The sequence below is a fragment of the Panthera pardus genome, unplaced genomic scaffold (assembly GCF_024362965.1).
Source record: "Panthera pardus isolate Hobbes unplaced genomic scaffold, ASM2436296v1 HiC_scaffold_6, whole genome shotgun sequence".
In the NCBI taxonomy this organism is placed as follows: domain Eukaryota; kingdom Metazoa; phylum Chordata; class Mammalia; order Carnivora; family Felidae; genus Panthera; species Panthera pardus.
In genome coordinates, this window is record NW_026526991.1 from 106,581,301 (window position 1) to 106,604,022 (window position 22,722).

The 22,722-nt window shown below is 42.1% G+C and overlaps 1 protein-coding gene across 4 annotated transcripts in view; it reads left to right on the top strand.

The window, feature by feature from the left end:
• The first annotated feature begins 4,983 nt into the window (after window positions 1-4,983).
• Window positions 4,984-22,722, top strand: part of LOC109276270 (chromatin remodeling regulator CECR2) — a 176,086-nt gene continuing 158,347 nt past the window's right edge. For 3 of the 4 annotated variants that reach the window (XM_019465043.2, XM_019465046.2, XM_019465045.2), the window contains exon 1: window positions 4,985-5,451. In XM_019465043.2, coding sequence (XP_019320588.2) covers window positions 5,326-5,451 — 126 coding nt within the window. In that variant the 5' untranslated portion in view covers window positions 4,985-5,325. Of the gene's footprint in view, window positions 5,452-22,722 lie in introns of all 4 variants that reach the window. The other variant, XM_019465044.2, reaches the window with a different exon arrangement.

The following is a 22,722-nucleotide window of genomic DNA, read 5'->3' on the forward strand; positions in this document are numbered from 1 at the left end:
TCCACAATAGGCATTTAAAGAAGTTCTGAATTTCTTTTTTTTAACTTATTTATTTATATTATTATTATTTTAATTTAAGGAAGTTCTTAATTTCTTGTTTTTTATGCCATCACCTACATCATCATTATGTAATCAAATTAATCATTTAATTGCTGCATGTTAGGGAGAGTCCCCTCCCCCCAAAAGTCTAATAACCTGGTTGAGGAGAGGACAACCCCCATTATAGTAAAATATTTAAGAGCACTTCAAAATAAATAGTAAAAGATGACCCAAAGGAGTGTTTGATAAGTGAATTATACAAACTATAATTTCTTGTATAAGAGTACATGGAGAGACACCCAAGCTGGAGTTTTTCAGGAAAGCTTTAGGGAGGAGGTGAGTTTTCAGTGGGTCATGATCTGAGAGGTTGAGTTGTCTTTCCAAGCAATTGAAAAGGCATGATCAAAAAGGAGGAGGCAAGGATATCCAGGTGGGTGAGTGAACCAGTTTGGCAGGAGAAGTCATTGGATGGATGGGGATGGGGTGGGGATAGCAGATAAGTCTGAGAAGGCAGGTTGAAGCCAGATTGTGGCAGGTCTTGAATAAGAATCTATCAGAATTGGGACTTTCTCTCATGGTCAAGGGAGACTCATTGAATTTTGAGTAAGTGAATGGTATGATTGAATTTAAATTTTAAGAAAATTAAGTTGGCTTTATTTTTTTTAATTTTCATTTATATTTCCTTTTTTATTTATTTACTTACTTTTTTTTTAAATGTCTAATTTTGAGACAGAGAGCAAGTGGGGGAGGGGCAGAGAGAGGGAGACACAGACTCTGAAGCAGTCTCCGGGCTCTAATTGGGGGGGCTTGAACTCACGAACTGGTAGATCATGGTCTAAGGTGAATTAAGACACTTAACCTGGACATTTAACTGACTGAGCCACACAGGCACCCCTATAGTTCCTTTATTTTTGAGGTCTTGCTCAAACGTGTTCAGCAAGTGTTGGCTCTCCTCCTCACAGTCAGGTTTATCTTCCAATAATAGGTTATTTTGGGCATAAGGCACAGACATTTGTTTTATAAGGTTCTGGTCACCGCCCGTCCCCCCAGCTTGGTTCTATTTTAAAGGCAAAGCCAACAGAACTCAGGGACCATTTAGCTCAAGACCTTTTTCTCACAGAGGAAATACAAAGAGATTAAGAGCCTTTTCTAAGAGAGAACCCATGTTTTCTGACCTCTAATCTAATTTACTTTCTACAACTTTTAATTTTTAAAATTTGTCTGGCTTGCAGCACTCTTTGGGAATAGGTCCATTATAGAATGTAGCTCTCTAATGAGAAAGGAAGGTTGTATGTGAGGGTGTGTCAAGAATTTGTGAGGTACTTGGACATCAGTTATACACAGGCAACTAAAGTGACAAAATAATGGTTATACTGCATTCTCACTCCAGTTGGATTCTGGGACTGAAACAAGGAGTATCCAGGTCAAGTTGGTTACCCCCCCCAAAAAAAGAAAGGGCAATTCAAGTAGAAGAGAGAAGCAGTATAACCCATTAGAGAGAAAACTGGATGACTAACTAGAAATTGGGGTTCTAGTTCTGGTTAGCAGTGGTTATGGGAGAAGCCACACTTTTATTTGTCACATCCCTTCCAGATTCAAATAAATGTTTTTAGCCGATCATTTGGAACTTACAACATATTTCCCAAAGAAGTGGTTATGAAACAGTGGTTAGTTTCCCAGATTATCCTCCAGGAATCTATAAAGATTCCATCAAAACTGAAATTAGTGCATATTTGCAATGAGAAATATAAATTTTTTTTTTTTGCAACATTAATGAATTAGCAAAACAGATTAGCCAAACTAATTATTGTGGGATTTTTAAAATGGAAAACGTTTAATTAGAAGAGGATATGGAACTGAAGCCTGTGGCAAATGTAAAAGACTATTACTTCTTGGCACTTTCAAGGTAATCTGAGGTTAATGGCACCAGCTCACAAACAGAAAAGATGCAAGAAAGAGAAAGGGAAAGAAAGTATGAGCTGTGTGTGTTTTTAAGGAAGATGGTACAAACAGTGTTTAGAGGGTGAATGAATGGGCCAGGCTGGAAAAAGCCAGGAATGAGACGCCACTCTGAAACTAAGGGAGAACTGATGGAGGGTCAGTGACCAACATATAGGTATAGAGGTCTTAATCTAGACTGTAGGAGATTAGGTCAAAAGTGGGTCCAGAAAGTAAATCTGAGGTAGTGAAGTCCCAGGGGAAAGGTGAGACAAATGTTCAAAGCAGGGTCAAAGACTCGGCCTATCAATTCCAACAGAGGCAGAGGCAGAGGCCTTGGTCTCCAAATGTGAAGCTCTAGTTGGAGTCCAAACTCAAGGAACTCAGAGGCCACACTTTCCATCAGATCAGAGACATAGAAGACTGCTTAGCCCCAGGGCCAGAATTGGTTCCAGACTGTTGGTGAAATTTCGGGTGGGCAAAGAGCACAGTGAGGGGAGGAACGAAGCAAAAAGTACAGAGACTGAACCAGAGTTAGAGGACAGAAAGAAACAGGTCAGGATGGAAGGAAGGAAGGAAGGAAGGAAGGAAGGAAGGAAGGAAGGAAGGAAGGAAGGAAAGAAGGAAGAAAGGGGAGGGCGTAAAGTTGGTGTGCAGGTCCCTATGAACACTGAGAGGGGATCCTCAGAAGAAAAAAAGGCAGCACAGGGAAATAAACGCTAGTAAGAAAAAGGTGCTGAGAGATAGAAAGACGACTCTCTAACCACCACCAGGGGGCACCTCCAGTTCCACGACAGTTTTGTTGATTCACAGGACTGGGCAGTGGTGTGGGGGGGAGGGAAGAGGACAATAGACTAACTTCTACTTGAGGGGGGGTTGTAACCAGTACTCAAACATACTAGAGTAACCACATCATCTCACCTTTCTGCTTCCTGGTATTGTTAACGTTCTAGGCACTATTATTACTTGGCCGGCTAGTAGTGAGGCAAGGTAAGAGGTTAAATAATGATAAAAGATACAGGCAAAAATGAGAAGACAGATGGAGAACCAGGAAAAAGAAGTTGGGGAAAGAAGAGTCAGGATATAATGGATTGGAAATGAACATGAAGAAAAGTGGTAACCGTTTAAAAAAAGACAGAAGAAAAAGTGTGGAAAGTCAAACAGATCTGAGGAAATGAAGAAAGACTGCAGAAGAAAGTCCTGAAAACCTCTAATTCAGGTTATGTGATTAATTCCACAGTGGCTTGTCACCCTTTTCACATTTCATCTATTAATAGGATATCTACAGAGGAGCTGTGCTTTATAAACACACTAAAATGTAGCCTTTGCTTTTGGGGAGCACTTAGATATATGCTCATTTTTGTCAAAGATGAAAGCATATAGTAGAATTTGGGTGGGAATTTTAAATCATTAGGTAGTCCCAGGTAATAAAAGAACAAACCTATGTAACTTTTGGGCTGTTTCTATGCCAAGAGAGGGAGTGGGGGAGCCAGTGTTAGAAGTATTTTGACTCATAAAAGATACAATGAAATATATTCTAAGAATTTGGGGTTTTTTTCTTAATGCTTCCTGATAAAAACACAGCAGGTTATTAAACTGACCAGGAAAAGTGAGGGAGAAGTGGAGGAGAGACTCCAGATAGCCCACACCAAATTCTATTACATCAAGTGTTCATCATTTTTCTCCAGGTTTTACACTGCTCAAGATGGAGGAGAATCTTTGATTTAACCACCGTACACTGTATGACTGTGCCTGTCATTCAAGATATACTTGACTACTTTTGGGGAAGCATCAGGGGTAGTGTTTCCTAACTGAGAGGTGGATACAGAACCCAGCTAAGGCCCTCTCAGACCGAGGAGAATGCCGTACTAAAATACGTAAATTGCAATGACCAATACAAATATATAGGCATTCACTGTAGTTTTTCCACACTTCCGGTCTGTTTGTGAGGTGTTTTGTTGTTTTTTTTTTTTTTTTTCTTCCTTCGGGCTTAGCAGAATTCTAATGTACTATGGAATTTAGTATCTCTGAAGCACATGCCTCAACACCCTCCTCCCTAAGTACATTCCCTTAGCCTTGTTGTGCAGATCTCCAACCCACCAGAGTACACTCAGACTATCTCCCATTTCCCAACCCCGCCCCCCACCCCCACCCCCCCCGGCCCCCCAGCTTTCTAACTACATTGTGCTCACTCTTCCAGGCAGCTATTCCGCAGCCAGGGCAATTGCTGAGCTCCAAGATTGTCTTCTCTAGGGCGGTCACACGTGTCCATCCCCTGGGGTGGGCGGCCGGGGGTGGGGGGGGTTGTGGCTCTCCGCTCACGGTCGCTGATTGGTGCCTCCCCCTACCCCACCCTTCCCGCCGCACTCCTGCCTCCATCATACTTGGTTCCAGCTTAACCAGCCCCACCACCTTCTTTTCTTGGAGAAAAGAGCCACTTCAGAGCTCCTTGAAACACCGTTCTTGGATGGAATAAAAGTGAGAACAGGTGGAAATCACTTTATTTCTCTAGGCCTCATATTTCTGGAGTGCACAACCCACTGGTTCTCTGGTGCTATTACCAGCACCAATAATAACTGAACTCTCACACGTGCGTATTTCTGGATCTAGCCCCTACCGAAAGCACCACCCAGCGGGCCCTTTAAAAGGACGCGACCACTAAGGCCATGTGGGGGGGTGGGAAAGACCCTTATTGTCCTCATTGATCAAAGTCATTAAACTTCTCAGTCCCAAACACCTGGAAAACGGAGTGAGTATCATGGCAGTTCATGAGGTGCACCATGCTCCCTTCAAGTCACACTCCTCTTTTTTCTTGGGGTGCTCAGTTCCCTCTCCCCTCCCCCTCTCTTCCAGTGCAGCTGTCCGGACTGGGGGTGGGGAGTGGGGGCGGGGGTTGTTGTTGTGGTGAGGGCAGCCCCGCCCCCTCCTCGTGGGCGGCCCCTCCCCCAGGCCCTCTGTTCGGCCCCCTCCCCCCGCCCCCCCCAGCCCCATCTGTTTTCCCCAGCGGTGAGATGATTATATTGTATGGTACTGGGGGCGGCCGCAGCCGCAGCCGCAGGATGGGGCGAGCGCGCGGACCCCGTCGGCAGCCGGAGCAGCAGCCACCTCAGTAACTCGGGCCCTCGAGCCGCCGCCCCCCGCCCGGGTCGCCCGCCCTCAGCTCATGCACTCGCCGAGCGGCGGCAGCAGCGGGAGTAGCAGCCGCCGCCGCCGCCACCCCCGCCCGAGGAGCTAAGGCGCTGCGCCGCGGCGGGAGTCCGAGGCGGGCGGGCGAGCGGTGCGCGGGCAGCGTGGGGCCGCCGAGGCGCGCTTGGGGTTCGGGGCCGCAGCCACCGCCGCGCCTGGGAGATGTGCCCGGAGGAGGGCGGCGCGGCCGGGCTGGGCGAGCTCCGCTCCTGGTGGGAAGTCCCGGCCATCGCGCACTTCTGCTCGCTCTTTCGCACCGCGTTCCGCCTGCCTGACTTTGAGATCGAGGTGAGTGGCCGCGAGGAGCGGGCGAGGTGGCGCACCCCGCGTCCCTTTCTCCCCTGCCCCCTCGGGAGTCCCGAAACACCGTGCGGGAGGGAGCGGGGCACGCGGAGACTTTGGCCGGTAGTCCGCAACCGGAGGAAGGGCTAGGAGGTGGGGGCACGAGGCGCGCCAGGGCCGGAGCGCGGCCGGGGGCCGCGCCAGGCTCCCCAGGGGACGCCAAGTGCCGGCGTCCGGGCTCGGGACGTTCGCTCGTGGCCGCCGTGCCCACCCGCGCCTTCCGGGACTTGGCGAAGCGGGCGGCGAGGGGGCGGGGGCGGAGTGCGCTTTTGTGGGAGCGGGACCCGGTCGGCTCTCCCGGGACTTCTCGGGCTGGAGGCTGAGTGTGTGGGGAGAGTGCGTGCGCGCGCTCCCTGCCCGGTGCCATTGAAGCGGCGAGCCAGCTGCTCCGGGCGGGGACGGGGTTGCGGGCTGGATTAACTCCGACCGGGCGGGGAGGCGGCCTGCGGTCGGTTGGGGGAGGGGTCTGTCGTGCCGGGGAGAGGCTCGCCCTCACTTCGGCGGGCGCGTGGAGGGGCAGTCGCACTTTGCAGACTGCCGGAGGCCCGCGACTCTCGGGGGCGCTTTGGGTTAACTTCGGGCAGGCGGAGATGGGGGCCCGGGCTCGGGGGCGCGCTCTCCTCCGGGGAGCCGCCCGGCGCTCAGCCCTTGCTCAGAGCTCCGAGGCTGCGGAGAGAAAGTTTAGGACTCCGTTATTCTTTAACAGCGCCTTTCCTTTCGGAGCATACAGCCCTCTTTATTCGCGGACCTCGGGAGCTCTTTGAGTTGATTTCGCCACCATTATCCCTCCAGGCGGGCGTGGAGTAAAGGGATGGCTTTTCTGGCCAGGCCGAAGGTGCTTTCAAACCCGAGGCTTTGTGATAACCGGACTAAAATCAGGGGGTCCTAGTAGCAGGGATGGTGGCGGGAGTGTGAGGAATGGAATGTATTCGATGGCCCCGACGAGCAGCTAGCCCTAGCAGCATCCATCCTTTCTTTTATTTTTATTTTTGGAAGGGGGTGTGAATATTTGATTGGTTAGCAGGTTGAATTGCCTGTCCTCCTATGGCAGTATATATGTATTCACTTAATCACCTTTAGCCTTGGACAAAGCTAAATGGAAACTGTTGGTCAGTTTTTCTTTTCAGCTCTGCCAATGAGTTCGCCAATGGAGTAATCAAAATAAGAATTAACTCTTTAGGAAGAGCAAATCGTTGTTGTTGCCTCCCCACCCCCACCTATCCTACTTTCTGCCATTTTCAGATTGGTTTTAATTCGTTTATTCTTGAGGATTTTTGCCTTACCTTTATTTTTAGATTCAGTGTATTTGCGGAAATATCATTTGCTTCTCATATGAATGAAGTGTTGGGACTTGCTCTTGTTGCAGAGTTAATGAAATTGGAAAATAAAAAGATCAAAAGGGGTACGGTGGGAGAATGAAGCGGAATGTAGGCTGATAAACTAGGACCGCTCACTGGCTTTTGGCGATTCTTAGTTCCCGAAGCTAATTAAAACAATGTGATTAAATCGTAGGCTTCTGTTTTTAGGAAGATGTAGTAACTTGGGCATTTTAGATAGCATTATAGCGTTTGTTTTCAAAGTTTGAACGTTATTGTAGCAAGCATGACTTTCACTAAAAATTTTAGTAGGGTAAGTGTTTGAAGAAGAGAAACAAGGCCACAAAAATGAAGGATTTGGGAATGCTTAAAGTCAAGAGATGTTTAACAGTTATTCTGATAATCATGTTTTCTTTTAGTTGGCATAAAATCGTGAGTAGTTTAATTACATCCTGCTGCTCAAAATGGTGGCTGTTGTGGAAGGTGTTGCTTGTGACCGACTGTGCCATCTTGGGTGCAGGCAAACTTGCCCCATAGACCATTTTCTTCCTTGCAAGATAATAAAATTGAGGTGATGTTGAATTACAAGTTTAAAGCTTAAGGGCCCAGTCTAAAACTACTGTGGGAAAATTCATCTTTCAGAATCCATATAGTCCCATTTTGTTGATGGAAAAATAGAGGTAACTAATTTTGCCTTAAATTGTTGTGGATATCTAGAGTAATCTATAAATAACTTGTTTTATATTCTAAGAAATAAACTTACGGATTCTAAGTATTAGCTGGTATAATTCGTAAAGGAAATGTAAGCTGACCAAAGAGGTCAAATTTGTGTGTTTAATAGAAATGAAAAATCATTGTTATAGGGGAATAATTTGGGCTCTTTTAAATGACTGTCTTTTCTTTTGATTGGAGAGGTTCTTGGAAGTGACACTATTGTTTTTGAAGTGCATGCTGTGTGAAATACATGCAACACGAATGAATGTTTGAAATCTATATACACGTTTTTTAGAACTATCCATATTTGTTTTTATTAGATGTTCAGTAGATGGATAACAAATGATAGGGACTTTTAACCTCTGCAGTTGTGTAATTCTCACATGTAAGGTATGTTTTGATACAGTTAATGCAAATGGTGATTTAAAGTTTTCAGCAGTTACCAGAAATAAAATTAGCCTTTTTTTTTTTTTTTTTGGCTTCTAACAAATTTGACTCAGTGATGGTGCAGAACTCACTGAAAACATCAATTTTAGTTCAAGTGTAAAGCAAATTTATTATTTTTCTTAGATGATTTTTTAATTTAACAGTTGACTGTCCTGACAGTTTAAGAAACAACCCCTTGGTTAGAGTGTATGATGTAATGGAAGGCCCTTAAAACAAGCAAACAAAAAACCAATTCTGATGCTGAGTCGTACCTGTTAGGCCAACTGAAAAGGCCCTACCATCTTTAATTTACTGTAGCTTTAAAAGGTAAAAATGATGAACAATACCAAGTGGTAGAAATTGTATATCAGCTTTTTTAGGAAATCAGTTTTCAGCTATGGGGAAAGATCTTGTTTTACCCTTGACCACCAAGCTGAACTAGATTTATAGAAACTTTAGGTAGTAGAATTAGAATCCTCAAGGACTTGGCTTCTATTTACCTAGAGTGAAGTAATCTCTTAGATAGGTGAAGGGCTGGGAGGATTCATGATGCAATTCTGCAACCTCCCACTCATAGAACTGGTCCCCAAAACATGGATAGTTTTATTTTTGCTTATAAAAAAGTCCTTTTACTCTGTTAATCAACCTTGAATGTACAGGGATTCTGTAATCATCAGATGGAAAATCTGTGAATGTATGGATAATGTTTCAAGTTCAAAATTTCTGGTGTTAAAAATAATGCAGATATTATATAAAACTTGAAAATTATAGCACACTGTAGGTAAGAGAATTAAAATCATCCATAATTCCTCCACTCAGAGATAAAAGCTGTTAACTGTTAACTTTGTATCCCTCCACTCAGGGATAAATGCTATTAATTGTTAACATATTTAGAAATTCCCAAATATGCTCACAATGTATTTGTGCCTTAGATTAGGTATTTTTATTTTTCAGATGAAGAGATTGAGGTATAGCTGGGCAACAATAGGTTAATGACACTGAATTCTGTAGTTGGTGTTACGGAAGCACACCTACTACTAGGTGCTTAACTTAGAACTGGGAGATTGCCAAAGAAGCTCCTAACTCCCCTCCTTTGCATCAGAAGATTATCTGTTAATAGTTCAGAACCACTTCATTTAAATCAAGTATTTTACAATTGTTTAGCATTCCAGTGGGTTAGGTTGGTTAAGTTTTGTCTTGATTTGAGAAATGAAGAATTGTGACTTGACCATTTAATGATAATTTAATGCTAATTTTTTTCTTCCCTACCAGGTGTTCTTTATGGTGACTATAGGGGTCTTGATCAAAGTAAGGGAAGGGAATATAGAATCATTTTCAACAGTTTGGTCTGGAGTTAATCGTGATGGGTGTGGGGTTGGGGGCAAAAATCCCATCACAAACATTTTGGGAATATTTTCTTCTAGAGAAAAGAGCATGGTGCCTCTAGGTGGCTCTTTGAAAATGGGCATGTAGAATTATCTGAATGGTTTGTATATTAGCAAAATGGTAAAAATAATCTTTGTCCCATCTACTTTTTCCCTGAGCTGCTTGCTGTTGAGTACAGAATCCTTTGCCTTCTTTGGTTGTATGATAGATAAAGTCCCTCACCTAATGGGCATGATGACCTGGGCTCACTATCTTTAATTCAGATTCCTGAGTTCCAGTCTTCGTGTTTCCTTAATCAAGGGCACCATGGCATGAATTATTTTTATTTTTTAAAATTTCTTATATTTTTAAGTTATCTTTATACCCAACGAGGGGCTTGAACTTGGGACTGTCAAAAAACGAGAGTCGCGTGCTCTACTGAGCCAGGCAGGCTCCCCAAGGCATAAATTATTATTAAGCATAGAAAATAAATAATTAGAATTGCTGAGAGTAACTTATTAGTATAAACCAGTCATATCAGCAGTTCCTTAAGCCTGGGCCCATCATTGGGCTACAGGAGATTTTGTGTTGGTATACATATGTGTACTTTGCTGGAGGAGAAGGCCTGTCACTTTCATCAAATTCTGAAAGAGGTCCCCAACCATACAAAGGTTGAAAAGCCCTGAACTAGATGAAAGAATAAGTAAACCTTGAATAGGGGAGCCGGAAACCTAGTTTTAGGACATAAGATGCCTTGCACTAAGAGTTAGAAACTTGAATTCTTACTCTAATTGTGCCACTTACTACCTTTTTGACCTTGGGCAGGTCAGAATAGCTTAATGATAAATGACACTTATATGCTACTTGGTACATTTTCTAAATGTTTTTTCACTTATTTATTTTAGTAAGCTCTACACCCAACCTATAGTTTGGACTCACAACCCTGAAATCAGAAGTCACATGCTTTACCAACTGAGTCAGCCAGCTGCCTTCAAATGTTCTCTCATTTAAAAAAAATTTTTTAATGTTTATTTATTTTTGAGACAGAGAGAAACAGAGCATGAACGGGGGAGGGTCAGAGAGAGAGAGGGAGACTCAGAATCGGAAGCAGGCTCCAGGCTCTGAGCTGTCAGCACAGAGCCCGATGCGGGGCTCGAACTCATGGACCGTGAGATCATGACCTGAGCGGAAGTCATGCTTAACCAACTGAGCCACCCAGGTGCCCCAAATGTTCTCTCATTTAATCCTTGGCTTGCTTGCTTGCTTTTTTTATTAAAAAAAAAAAAAACAACTTTTTTTTAATGTTTTCATTTATTTTTGAGAGAGAGACTGAGCATGAGCAAGGGAGGGGCAGAGAGAGAGGGAGACACAGAATCCAAAGCAGGCTCCAGACTCTGAGCTGTCAGCACAGAGCCCGATGCGGGGCTCGAACTTGTGAACCGCGAGATCGTGACCTGAGCCGAAGTCAGATGCTTAACCGACTGAGCCACCCAGGCGCCCCGGCTTGCTTGCTTTCTTTATAAAATGTTTATAAATATATTTTATAAATTTTTTAAAGTTTTGCTTATTCTGAAAGAGAGTGTGCTCATGAGCAGAGGAGGGGCAGAGAGAGAAGGAGAGAGAATCTCAAGCAGGTTGTATGCCGACATCAGGGAGCCCAGTGTGGGACTCGAACTTGTGAACTGTGAGATCATGACCTGAGCCAAAATCCAGAGTGGGAGGTTTAATGGACTAAGCCACCCAGGTGCCTCATTCCTTGGCTATCTTTAGCCATCACTATGAGATAAGAGTTAGCCTTATTTTATTTTTAAAGTTTATTTATTTTGAGAGAGAGAGAGGGCATGCATATGAGCTGGAAAGGGGCAGAGAGGGAGAGAGAGAATCGCAAGCAGGCTCCTGTCTGTAAGCACAGAGCCTGATGTAGGGCTCCATCTCAGGAGCCATCAGATCATGACCTGAGGGGAGAAATCAAGAGTCAGACACTTAACCAACTGAGCCACCCAAGTGTCCCGTTATCCACCTTTTATAGATGAGAGGCTGAGTTGCTTGCAGACTGACTCTCACCTGGATTAGGTTCTTTCATAACAAATTCTGTGCTGTTGCTACATCATTCTTTATATTTCATTATGTAAAATGAAGGGCTATACCTGTAAGTGATGGCTGGGCTTCCATAGTACAAATCTTGAGTTCTTTGATTGTTAATAATGTGGGGTACAGAAGATACTTTTAAAACTTCTGCTCAAGTAAGTACAGAGTCAAGTTCGTGATTTCATTTCTTTCAGCAGGTATTTATTGAGCATCTATGTGCTAGGCACAGTGTATTAGATAATGGAGGTACAGATCTGAACATAACACAAAAATACCTATCCTCTTTTCATTAGAAGGAGACAGACAGTAAATGAATTGGTATAGTATGTCAGAGGTTAGTTAAGAAACAAAGCAGTATGGAGGTATAGGGAGGCCCAATTGAGGGAGTGGGTTGTAATTTAAAATAGGTTGGTTAGTATGGCCTCACTCAAGAAGATGACATATGAGCAGAACTGAAGGAGATAAGTGATTTAAAATGCTTTAAAAATTAGTATTTTGTGACACTGTTCTATTTAACGTAAGATACCAGATGATAAATATTTTCTGAAGATTCAAAATCTGTTCCTCCTCTGAGGAATAAAGCCCAAAAACAGATGTGAATTACAGAGTGGCAAATCTTTATGCAGTTTGAAATCCTGAAAGAGGAGAATGTTCTGTCAGAGCAGGTCTGTCTCCAAAAGTGAAGGACGCCTGGCTGGCTCATTCAGTAGAGCATGCGACTCTTGGTCTTGGGGTTGTGAGTTCCAGTCCCACATTGAATGTGGAGATTACTTAAAAATTTATCTCTTTCCAGAAGTGAAAGAGATTCCCTTTCTGCTTATTTTGAGGGGGGTGGGGGGCGTCTTTTTTTGCCAACCATGTGAAGCTTCAAAGGGGTAGTTGGGAGCTTCTGCAGTTGCAGAAAGGGCAATACCCTCTCATCTCTGAAGGACAGCCTGTGTTACCATCTGGCTGGCTTTATGACGGAAGTTCAGTACGGTGTTGCTTAATTTTCTGGAACATAGTTAGGATAGCCGAAAATACACTTTGGCACCATTTGGTACAGCGGACAGTCTGCCCTTTGATCAGGAGAGGCTGGGCTGGAGTCTTGCTGTGTGTTAGGAGTCAGAAAGAAGAGCACTGGCACAGTGCTGAGAAACTGCAAGTGCAGAGGCTGATTTTGGTACAAATTCAAGTGTGGACAGAGCCGAGGGGGACAGAACCACACAGCTTCCAAACTATGTGGTTTTATAGCTAGTCAATGTGATCGAACATAGTCTCAGAAGGGATCAAGCAGAAAGTCAGAAACCTGGATCGTGGGCCTGTCTCTGTCATTAACTTGAGTTAGGATCTCAGGCAGATTTTTGGTTTCAGATGCTCCATACATAAAATGGGAATTTTAGACTAGATGATTCTTAGGTTTTTCCTAGGTCTTAAGTTCTGTCATTCTAGGAGTGTTTCTCACATGCATAGCACTATTAATTGATCCAGAAAATCACCGACCTCACTTGTTAGGATCAGGGTTGTGACCTGTGTTAGGATCCATGTTTTACAAATTAATTTTGTACCAGATGAAAGCCGCAAACCTGTACTTCATGTGTTTGTGAATTATATGAACTTCTTTTTCTGTGGAAATCTTGTCTGCAGTCATGTTACTTTGAAAGTAGCTTTTAGGGCTTGATGAGTAGTTAAGATTTTGTATTTTGAGACCAGAAGGAATTCTGGAGGATGAAGATCTTCAGTTATGTTATTTTCCCTTCATTTTTGTTATATTTAACAGCATTCATACTTTGAACTTTGAATGAGATCCAGTTAGAGCTTTTAGGCGTGTGGCTCGCTTTTCATTTGATACTGAAATCTTTCTAGATAACTGTGTCGTCCTCCTCTATGTTCATATTTCAGTAGATATTGTTCCTTGGATGCTTTTATTATACCTTCTTTACATTAGCCTCTAACCAATATTAATTTATATTGGAAAGCTTGGGAGAAGTCTTTCAGTAATTCTTACAATTGAGAAAAGAATTGTTAGTATTGAGCTCAGCATTCCGTGGGTTTCTTTAATGCTTGAGGTTTCTCAGCTCAGCACTCTTGATATTTTGGGCTAGATAAGTCTTTGTTGTGGAAAGCTGTCATTTGCATTTTAAGCTGTTTAGAGGCATCTCTGGCCTCTACCCTCTAGGTGCCAGTTGCATCCCCAGTCATGACAAAATTGTTCTCCAGACATTGCCAACTATCTCCTGCGGGCCCAAATCACCACATTTGTGATTTACTGCTTTAAGGTATAATGAGGGAAGACTTGTTCAGTGTAGGTCATTGTATAAAAGGTACACTGTGAAGAGGGTAAGTTTTTCTTTCTGATGCTAATTTTTTCCCCTAAACGCAAATCTTCAGTATATTTGTATATAAAAATTGAAGGAAGTTAAAGTTGTTTTCAGATATGCATGTCAGTAGTAATTGCACTTGTCAGAAAACTGGGAAGCAGATGTTTTGTTACTATTATTTTTTCTTTCCTGGAGTCATTTAAGGGAAGAAGTGGTTTGGGGGCAATAGAGAGGGCATTGTGGGGCTAACTGGGTCCTTAAAGAAAGGCCTCCCTTTTGCAAAGCCTGGCTGCCTGGCACTGTTGGGGAAGCTGGGTGTTGAGCTATATAGCCTCAGGCTGGCTTCCACACTGCCATTGCCTGTCAGGGCACAGGCTCTTCTTGACAAATCTCTTGAGCCCTGCGTAGTGGTGGACTGTGGGGAGTGGGGGCAGCCAGTTATGACCAGGTCAAAAGTTCAGCGAAACCTAAGTTGAAGGGGTGTGTGTGTGCATGTTCCTATATGCTTACATGCCTGAGACGGATGTGTATATTGTTATACAAAGTTTATTCTACCAGAGTCTTCAACTTAGAACACACCAATCACAGATTCTTTCTTGAGGTCACTCTAAATATTTTTCTTGATTTCGCCCATTGGATTTTCCTTGTAGGCAAGTATGGCAAAATATTTTATGGATCAAGTAGACTTTCATTTTGGTTTGGAGAAAAAAAATGTATTATGATGGTGACTTAGCAGTAAGCTAAGATAGCAGTAAGCTGCAGAAAGATACTGTAGAACTTCCAGGGAGATGGTAACATCTATCTGTGGCTTCCAAAGGTGTCTTTCACATAGAGCATCCGTCTCAGACTCCATCTTTGCCATCTTGGGGTATTTGGTCCCCACAGGGATCCAGCATCTTAATTTTTGTTTTTATCTCTTGATTGGGAATGAAGTAAGTCCTGACCATATTATTTTTTCTCTCTTACTCCACATTGTTGTGCTAATCTACTGATGTCCTAGGTTTGTTTTGGGCTGTGGTGGAGTTAGGTAGAATTTCTGGTCCAAATCAGGATATTAAATTCCAGAATCTGTATAAATAAGTTGGTGTGAAGTCGGTCATGCTGCAGCCAAAAGCAGTTTTCTTCTTTAGGAGGGTGAGTGACCCTTCTGAATAATTCTGTTATGTGCACTGTTTTGCACTTAATTACTCATGTACCCTTTAAAATGGAATATTGTTTATGTAAAAGTATATGAAATACAGTATTTCATTCTCCTTTTTAAAGCCCCTGACCTCATGTGATGTTTATGATTTGGTTGGCTTAAATGATGTCATGTTCTTCTAATCGTCAGCTTTTAGCTTTGATTCTACAGCCCAGACTCTTTAGGAGCAGTGCTGTTCTACTTTTTCCCTAGGGTGGGTTTGCTAGAGTAACTGCCTGACTTGGCAATATGTCACTGAGGCATGTGGCCACCTGAATTAAATGTGTGAATGGTTGTCATAGCAGACTGTGTGCATCCTTCAGTGCCCCTCCCCCCACCCATAACCTCTAAAGATAAGTGAAAATAGAGGAAGTGTTAGGGTCACAATTACACTAACCACTTCATGTTTTTAATGTTGAACATTTAAGTCCCCTCTAATTAATAATTCCTAAGAATGGAATAAGTTCTTACAATTAAGAGGCTGTTAAGCAGTTTGGTTGGCCGCAAGACTGTTTTTTTTCTTCTGACCTGTTCCTCTTAATGAACACCCCTTCCCTGAGTGTTCATTGTTTCAGCAACAATGGTACTAAGGACAGTTGATTTGCTTGACAGAAAATGTGTTAAATTAACAGATCTACTTCTTTAGCAAATCTTTTCTCTCCCTCCTTCCCCATTGTGTCTCTTCTGTCTCCCTGAAAGGTTGTGTTTGCAGATTCTTTTAGGTGTGGGAGACAATTTCTATGGTCAGTGTCCTGAAGTTCTTTGTTCAGGGTACACTGTTTTATGGGAGAAAGGTGATTTAAAGAAAAATTTCACCTGTTGACATAATTAAGGGATTTAACTTTGGATGTTTTTACACTCTTAGACTGGTATTGATTTGGGTTAATATCCTACAAAATCTATTTTTTTTCCACATTGTTTCTCAAAGACTTTTCTCTCCTCATTTTCCATTGTGTGGTTAAAGCAGGCCTCCTTACAGGACATTGGGATTGGGAGTGGAATGTTCTAATTGATATTGGGGATACGTCTGTCCTCATAACACTATATTTTCATCACTTTAAGTGATGGAGCTCATCTTCATAACTGTACTAATTGCTGTACTTGGATTTCTGTAATCTGCAACTCTTTAATAGTGGAATTAAAAAGAAAAGGAAAATCTCAAATCTCAGTCTTCTGTTTATTATCATTGTTATTAATATTAAGGTTGCAGATGTATGTGACAAAGGTTGCTATTTTCCACCTGCCCTAGGAAATTATAGTATGTTAAGAAAAAGCAGGTGAGTGGGTGGCAGTAATAGTGTAAAATTGAGTTATAGAGTATATGACTATGTGCCAAACGAGTTATAGAGTATATGACTGCTATAGGAGTGCAGGGGCCGGCAGTGATCATGAATGAAATGCTTCCTGGAGAAGGCAGGATTTGGAGGTTCATAGTGAGTAAGTCAGCATAGAGCTAGCCATGTCAGAGAGTTCTTTTTTTATAGAGGGCTAATGAAAATGAGGTTGAGGAGTTCCTGGGCAGCTCAGTCTGTTAAGCGCCCAACTCTTGATTTCAGCTCAGGTCATAATCTCACAGTACATGGGATTGAGCCCCATGTTAGGCTCTGCGCTGACAGCACAGAATCTGCTTGGAATTCTCTCCCTCTTTCTCTGCCCCTTTCTGTCTCTCTCTTTATCTCTCTCTCTCTCTCTCTCGAAAGAAACCTAAAAAAAAATTTTTTTTTAAACAAGGTTGAGAAATAGTAGGCCAGACATTACAGCAAGCCTTGAATGGTAGGTTCACTGGTGTTAAACATTTTTTATTCAGGCATTGAAGTGTTAGACAAGAATGACGACAATGTTTCAGACTAAGAATGTCCTGTGTGCTAAATGTTTTAGATTAAATCTGGTATTGGAAGCTGGGACAGAACAGAGTGGAGGAAGAGAGGCTGGTTTAATTATTGGGAGTGAAAGGAGCATAAAATGCCAAAGGTAGCAATAATAGGAAAGGACACTCATCACTGGCATTACTGAAGAATAAGTAGGACTATGTGATCAACAATGTTGGGTGCATAAAGAAGGTTGTATCCATTAAGAATGTTTTTGGCTGCAAGGAAAGAATGCTGTACTAGCAGCAACTTAAACACTGGCACAGCCTGTAACGTAATCTGGAGGACATGGTTCCTGGCAGGTGTGGCAGCTCTGTAAAGAATACAGCATTCCGCCAGTGGTGTTCCTCATGGTCACAGGTTGGATTCTGCAGCGCCAAGGTCTGCATTGCTGAGTGATGCAGAGAAGTACAGGAAAATTACCATGGAAAACAGCCATTGAATTGGTGATTTGAAGAGGTCTGAGATGACTTCAGAGAAGCCTGTTTGAAAGAGGAGAGAGAGAGGCTAAAACTGCATACTTCTGGAATGAGAGAGGAAAAGAGCTCTTTAGGAATGGTGGAAAAGAAAGAACTTCAAGTAATGTTTTTTCAAAAATAACCTGTAGCCATCACAAAATCTCAGTTCTTACATGGTTAACATTTTAATGTACTGAGGGAGTCCATTGTAATTCCTCCCCACCCCTGCCTTTTTTTTTAGGCCATGCTGTTTCCAAATTCTTCATTTTTTAAAAAAATTTTTTTCTTTAACATTTCTTCATTTTTGAGAGAGAGAGAGAGAGAGAGAGAGAGCGCGCGCATGAGTGGGGGAGGGGCAGAGAGAGAGAGAGACACAGAATTTGAAGCAGGCTCCAGGCTCTGAGCTGTCAGCACAGGGCCCAACGTGGGGCTTGAACTCATGAGCTGTGAGATCATGACCTGAGCCGAAGTTGGACGCTTAACCGACTGAGCCACCCAGGTGCCCCAACCAAATTCTTAATTTTTTATACTAGCAATCCTAATCCTCTTTTCTTTCTCCCTCTGATTGTTGGGAGGGGGCTGGTAGTTACCCTACCCCAAGATTGTTAGTTGCTTAGTGTTTTAAAGATTTTTTTTTTAAGTTTGTTTATTTTTGAGAGAGGAGAGACAGGGTGCTAGCAGGTGAAGGGCAGGGAGAGAGAAGGACAGAGAGACAGAGAATCTGAAGCAGATTCCAGGCTCCAAGCTGTCAGCACAGAGCCTGACTTGGTGCTTGAACCCACGAGCTGTGAGATCATGACCTGAGTCGAAGTCAGATACCAACTGACTGAGCCACCCAGACGTCCCCCCACCTTGTTGCTTAGTGTTTTAAACACTTCCTATTTAGTAAAATGAAAATCTGGATTAAGAAATGTACCCTTTTTATCATTAGAATTTTAGATTTGTTTTTGCTTAACTATTGAATGTTCGGAATACTTCAGATTTTAGTTTCTCTCTGTTAAGTATTTAATGATCTGTAAGACTGCTACTTAATGCAATTCTGTGATCCTTTTGTAATGGGCATTTGTGTACAAATAAGATAGTTGGGTATTAATAATAAGTGTTCTAATACCATGGTTTGCATGCCCAGGGAAGTTACAGTTCAACAGAAGGCTTTTTTTGTTTGTCTTATCTCCCCACTGGCTCTACAAAAATTTTTGGAAGTTATCTGGTAGTTCTTGCAGCGCCTTACCCTTTTTCCCCTTCTCCTGGGTCAAGTAAATCTATAGCCTGCCTAGTAATCTTAACACATCTTGCAAGTAAAGATGAACTGGGTCAATCAAATTCCTGTTCTTGAGAGTGTAACCTAGGAAATGTAAGGATTATTGAATTAGTGTGGAAAAGAAGCTAAAAGGTGAGAAGCCATGAAACGAGCCAAAATGTTGCATGTGAGAGAGCAGAAACCGACAGAGACCCAGCATTAGAGCAATTTCTAGGAAGCCTCCAGCTCCAGTCCATTGGTTTATATCCTGTAGGAACCCCCAAGCATCTGAGGCATCAAGAGCCTAACACTTTGGGGTCACCTGGTTGATTCAGTCAGTTAAGCGTTCAACTTCGGGTCATGATCTCATGGCTTCTGAGTTCAAGCCCCACATTGGGCTCTGTGCTGACAGCTCAGCCTGGAGCTTGCTTTGGATTCTCTCTCTTTTTCTCTCTCTCTCTCTCAAAAATAAATAAAACATTAAAAAAAAAAAAAGAGCCTAACACTTACTTTCTTTTCTTTATGTGCATACATTAAATGTTTATAAAGGTAGGATCATACTTTTACATACTTTACAGCATTTTGTTTTATTTAGTTAACAATATTACATGATATAGACTGCCCTTTTATCTCCTACATTATGACTTTTAATAGTTTCACATTATTGTCACTCTTATTTAACTAGTCCTCTTTGGGACATTGAGGTTATTCTTAGTTGTTTTCTATCTTAACAGCCATGAACAGAAATCTTTTTTCTCCATGATGAGATTAGTGTTTTTATTTTTCTTAAGTTTATTTATTTTTTTAGCAATCTCTTACACCAAACTTGGGGCTCAAACACATGACCCCAAGTTCAAGAGTCACAAACTCTTCCAACTGAGCCAGCCAGACACCCTGGGATTAGTGTTTTAAATCATTAGACTTTTCTTATAACCTACTGTTTTAAGTCTTTTTTAAAAAATGTTTTATTTATTTGTTTTGAGGGGTGGGGGTGGGGGGGTCAGAGAGAGAGGGAGAGAGAATCCCAATTTGGTTCCGCACTGTCAGCCCAGAGCCTGACACAGGGCTCAAACTCACGAACCCTGAGATCATGACCTGAGCCTAAATCAAGAGTCAGAAGCTTAAACCAATTGAACCACCCAGGTGCCCACCTTATGTTTGAAGTCTTAAGTTTTGAGTTTTTTTCAGTCATTTTTAAATACTCTGTTTCATGATATAAGCTAATATGAATTTGGTGCCCATGGTGGGTGCTCCAGGCACTACTTCAAGTGTTTCTTATGCATGAACTTATCTATTCTTTTTCTTTTTTTAAAAATTTATTTATTTATTTTGAAAGAACAAGCCACGAGCAGGGGAGGGGCAGAGAGAGACAGAATCCCAAGCAGACTCTGTGCTGTCAGCACAGAGCTAGACACAGGACTTCAAGCTCACAAACCGTGAGATCATGACCTGAGCTGAGATCCAGAGTTGGACTCTTAATCATCTGAGCCACCCAGGCGCCCCTATCTATTCTTTTTTAAAATTGTGATATAATTGACATACAGCATTATGCACAACATAATGATTTGATATTATATACTGTGATGTGACAACCACAGTAAGTCTAGTTAAAACTACGTCCATCACCAGGGGCGCCTGGGTGGCGCATTCGGTTAAGCGTCCGACTTCAGCCAGGTCACGATCTCACGGTCTGTGAGTTCGAGCTCCGCGTCGGGCTCTGGGCTGATGGCTCGGAGCCTGGAGCCTGTTTCCGATTCTGTGTCTCCCTCTCTCTCTGCCCCTCCCCCGTTCATGCTCTGTCTCTCTCTGTCCCAAAAATAAATAAATAAAAAAAAAGATGTTGAAAAAAAAAAAACAACTACGTCCATCACCAGACATAATTGCAGACTTTTTTTCTTGTGATGAGAACTTTAAAGACTTACTGTCTTAGGGGCACCTTGCTGGCTCAGTCAGTACAGCATGTAACTCTTGATCTCATCATGGTTGTGAGTTCAAGCCCCATATTGGACGTGGAGCCTATTTAAAAAAAAAAAAAAAAAAAGATCTACTCTTAGCAACCTTCAAATATATAGTACTGTATACTACGGTTACCATGCTATACATAACATCCCCAGGACCTATTTATTTTGTAACTTTTGACTACCATATTGCCTACCCCCTACTCTGCCTCTGGCAACCACCAGTCTGTTCTCCCTATCTATGAGTTTGGTGGAATTTTTGTTTTTCTTTTTTTTTTTAAATCTTAAGGTTTTACATATAAATGAGGTCATACACTATTTGTTCTCTATCTGACTTATTTCACTGAGCATAATGCCCTCAGGATGTATCCATGTTCTTGCAAATGGGAAGATCCTTCTTTTTTGTTGTTGTTTTTTTTTGTTTTTATTGCTGAATAATATCCCATAAATGTGTGTATACCACATTTTCCTTATTGATTCATTGGTGGACCCTTAGATGCTTCCATACCTTGGCTGTTGTGAATAATGCTGCAGTGAACATGGTGTGCAGGTATCTTTTTCAATGTAGTGTTTTCACTTCTTTTGTATACACCCAGAGGTGGAATTATCGGATTATGGGGTAGTTCCATTTTTAATTTTTTGAAGAACCTCTATTCTGTATTACATAATTGGCTGCACCAATTTACATTCTCACCAATAGTGCAAAAGGGTTTTCTTTTTTCCACATCCTCACTAAATGCTTGTTATTTTTTGTCTTTTTGATGATAGCCATTCTAACAGGTGTCCAGTAATATCTTACTGTAGTTTTGATTTGCATTTCCCTGATGATTAGTGATGTTGAGCACCTTTTCATGTTCCTGTTGGCCACTTGTGTGTCTTTGGAAATATGTCCACTCACATCTTCTGCCCATTTTTACTTCTTTTTTAAAATTTTATTTATTTATTTATTTATTTATTTTTAAGTTTGTTTTGAGAGAGAGAAAGAGAGCATGTGCGCAAGTAGGGAGGGGAAGAGAGAGGAGACCAAGAATCCCAGGTAGGCTCCACTCTGTCAGCACAGAGCCCAATGTAGGGCTTGAACCCATGAACCAAACTGTGAGATCATGACGTGAGCCGAAATCAAGAGTCAGACGCGTAACCAACTGAACCACCCAGGTGCCCCTTTCTGCCCATTTTTAAATCAGATTGTTCTTTTTTTTTTGCTACTGAGTTGTATTTATCTATTTTTAATTCCCCCATGAGGTAAACGTCACCTTTATCTCACCCTGCAGATGAAGAAATGGAGGCGTACAGGCGAAATGATTTGTCCAAGGTCACATAGCCAGCAGGTGGCAGAGCCCAGACACGAACCCAGAAAGTTCTCAGTAGAATGCCAAGACCTTTATTGGTAAAGGAACTGAATGTTAGTGTTTCTAAGAGAGGAAAATTGATATCCAGTGCAGGTTTTTTATGGGCTTGTTGGAAGGTAGGTAAAAGTAAATTTTCTTTAATATTGTGGCATTGAAAAGAACTTTTAAGCAAAACTGTCAGAGAAAAAAGGACATTAAAAAAGATTTTTATTTTTAAGTAATCCCTAAACCCAACATGGGGCTCGAACTCAAAACCCTGAGATCAAGAGTTGCATGCTCTACCAACTGAACCTGCCAGGCTCCCCAGGAAAAACAACGTTTTATTTTACTATTTTTTTTTTAAAGTGTATTATTTATTTTGAGAGAGAGAAAGACAGAATCCCATACAGGCCCAGCGCTATCAGCATACAGCCCAACGTGAGGCTCGATTTCATGAACCATGAGATCATGACCTAAGTCGATGTCAAGAGTCGGATGCTCAACCGACTGAGCCACCCAGGTGCCTCAAAAATGACATTTTAGAAGTGAGAGAAATCCATTTTTTTCCCTTAATACTTAAATTGTGTGCAGAGTGTATCAATATCTTTTAAGAATTACTTACTTTTGTTATTTTCCCATTCTACTGTAACACTGGCTAGTGCTCTTTAAACATTATTTAATTTTTAAATAATGTCAGACTTACAGAAAAGCTGTAAGACTAGTGCAGAAGTCCTGAATCCCTTCACCCAGGTTCCACGTTTGCTCTATCATTACCTCCCTCTTCCCATCATTCCTCCTCTATCCATCATCCATTTGTTCATCCACTGTTTATACCTATATAATAATTTTTCCCCCCTGCACTGAGAGTAAGTTTCAGACATGTTACCTCTTGACATTTTCTCACATGACCATAGTACAGTTTCAGACATGTTACCTCTTGACATTTTCTCACATGACCATAGTACAGTTATCAAAA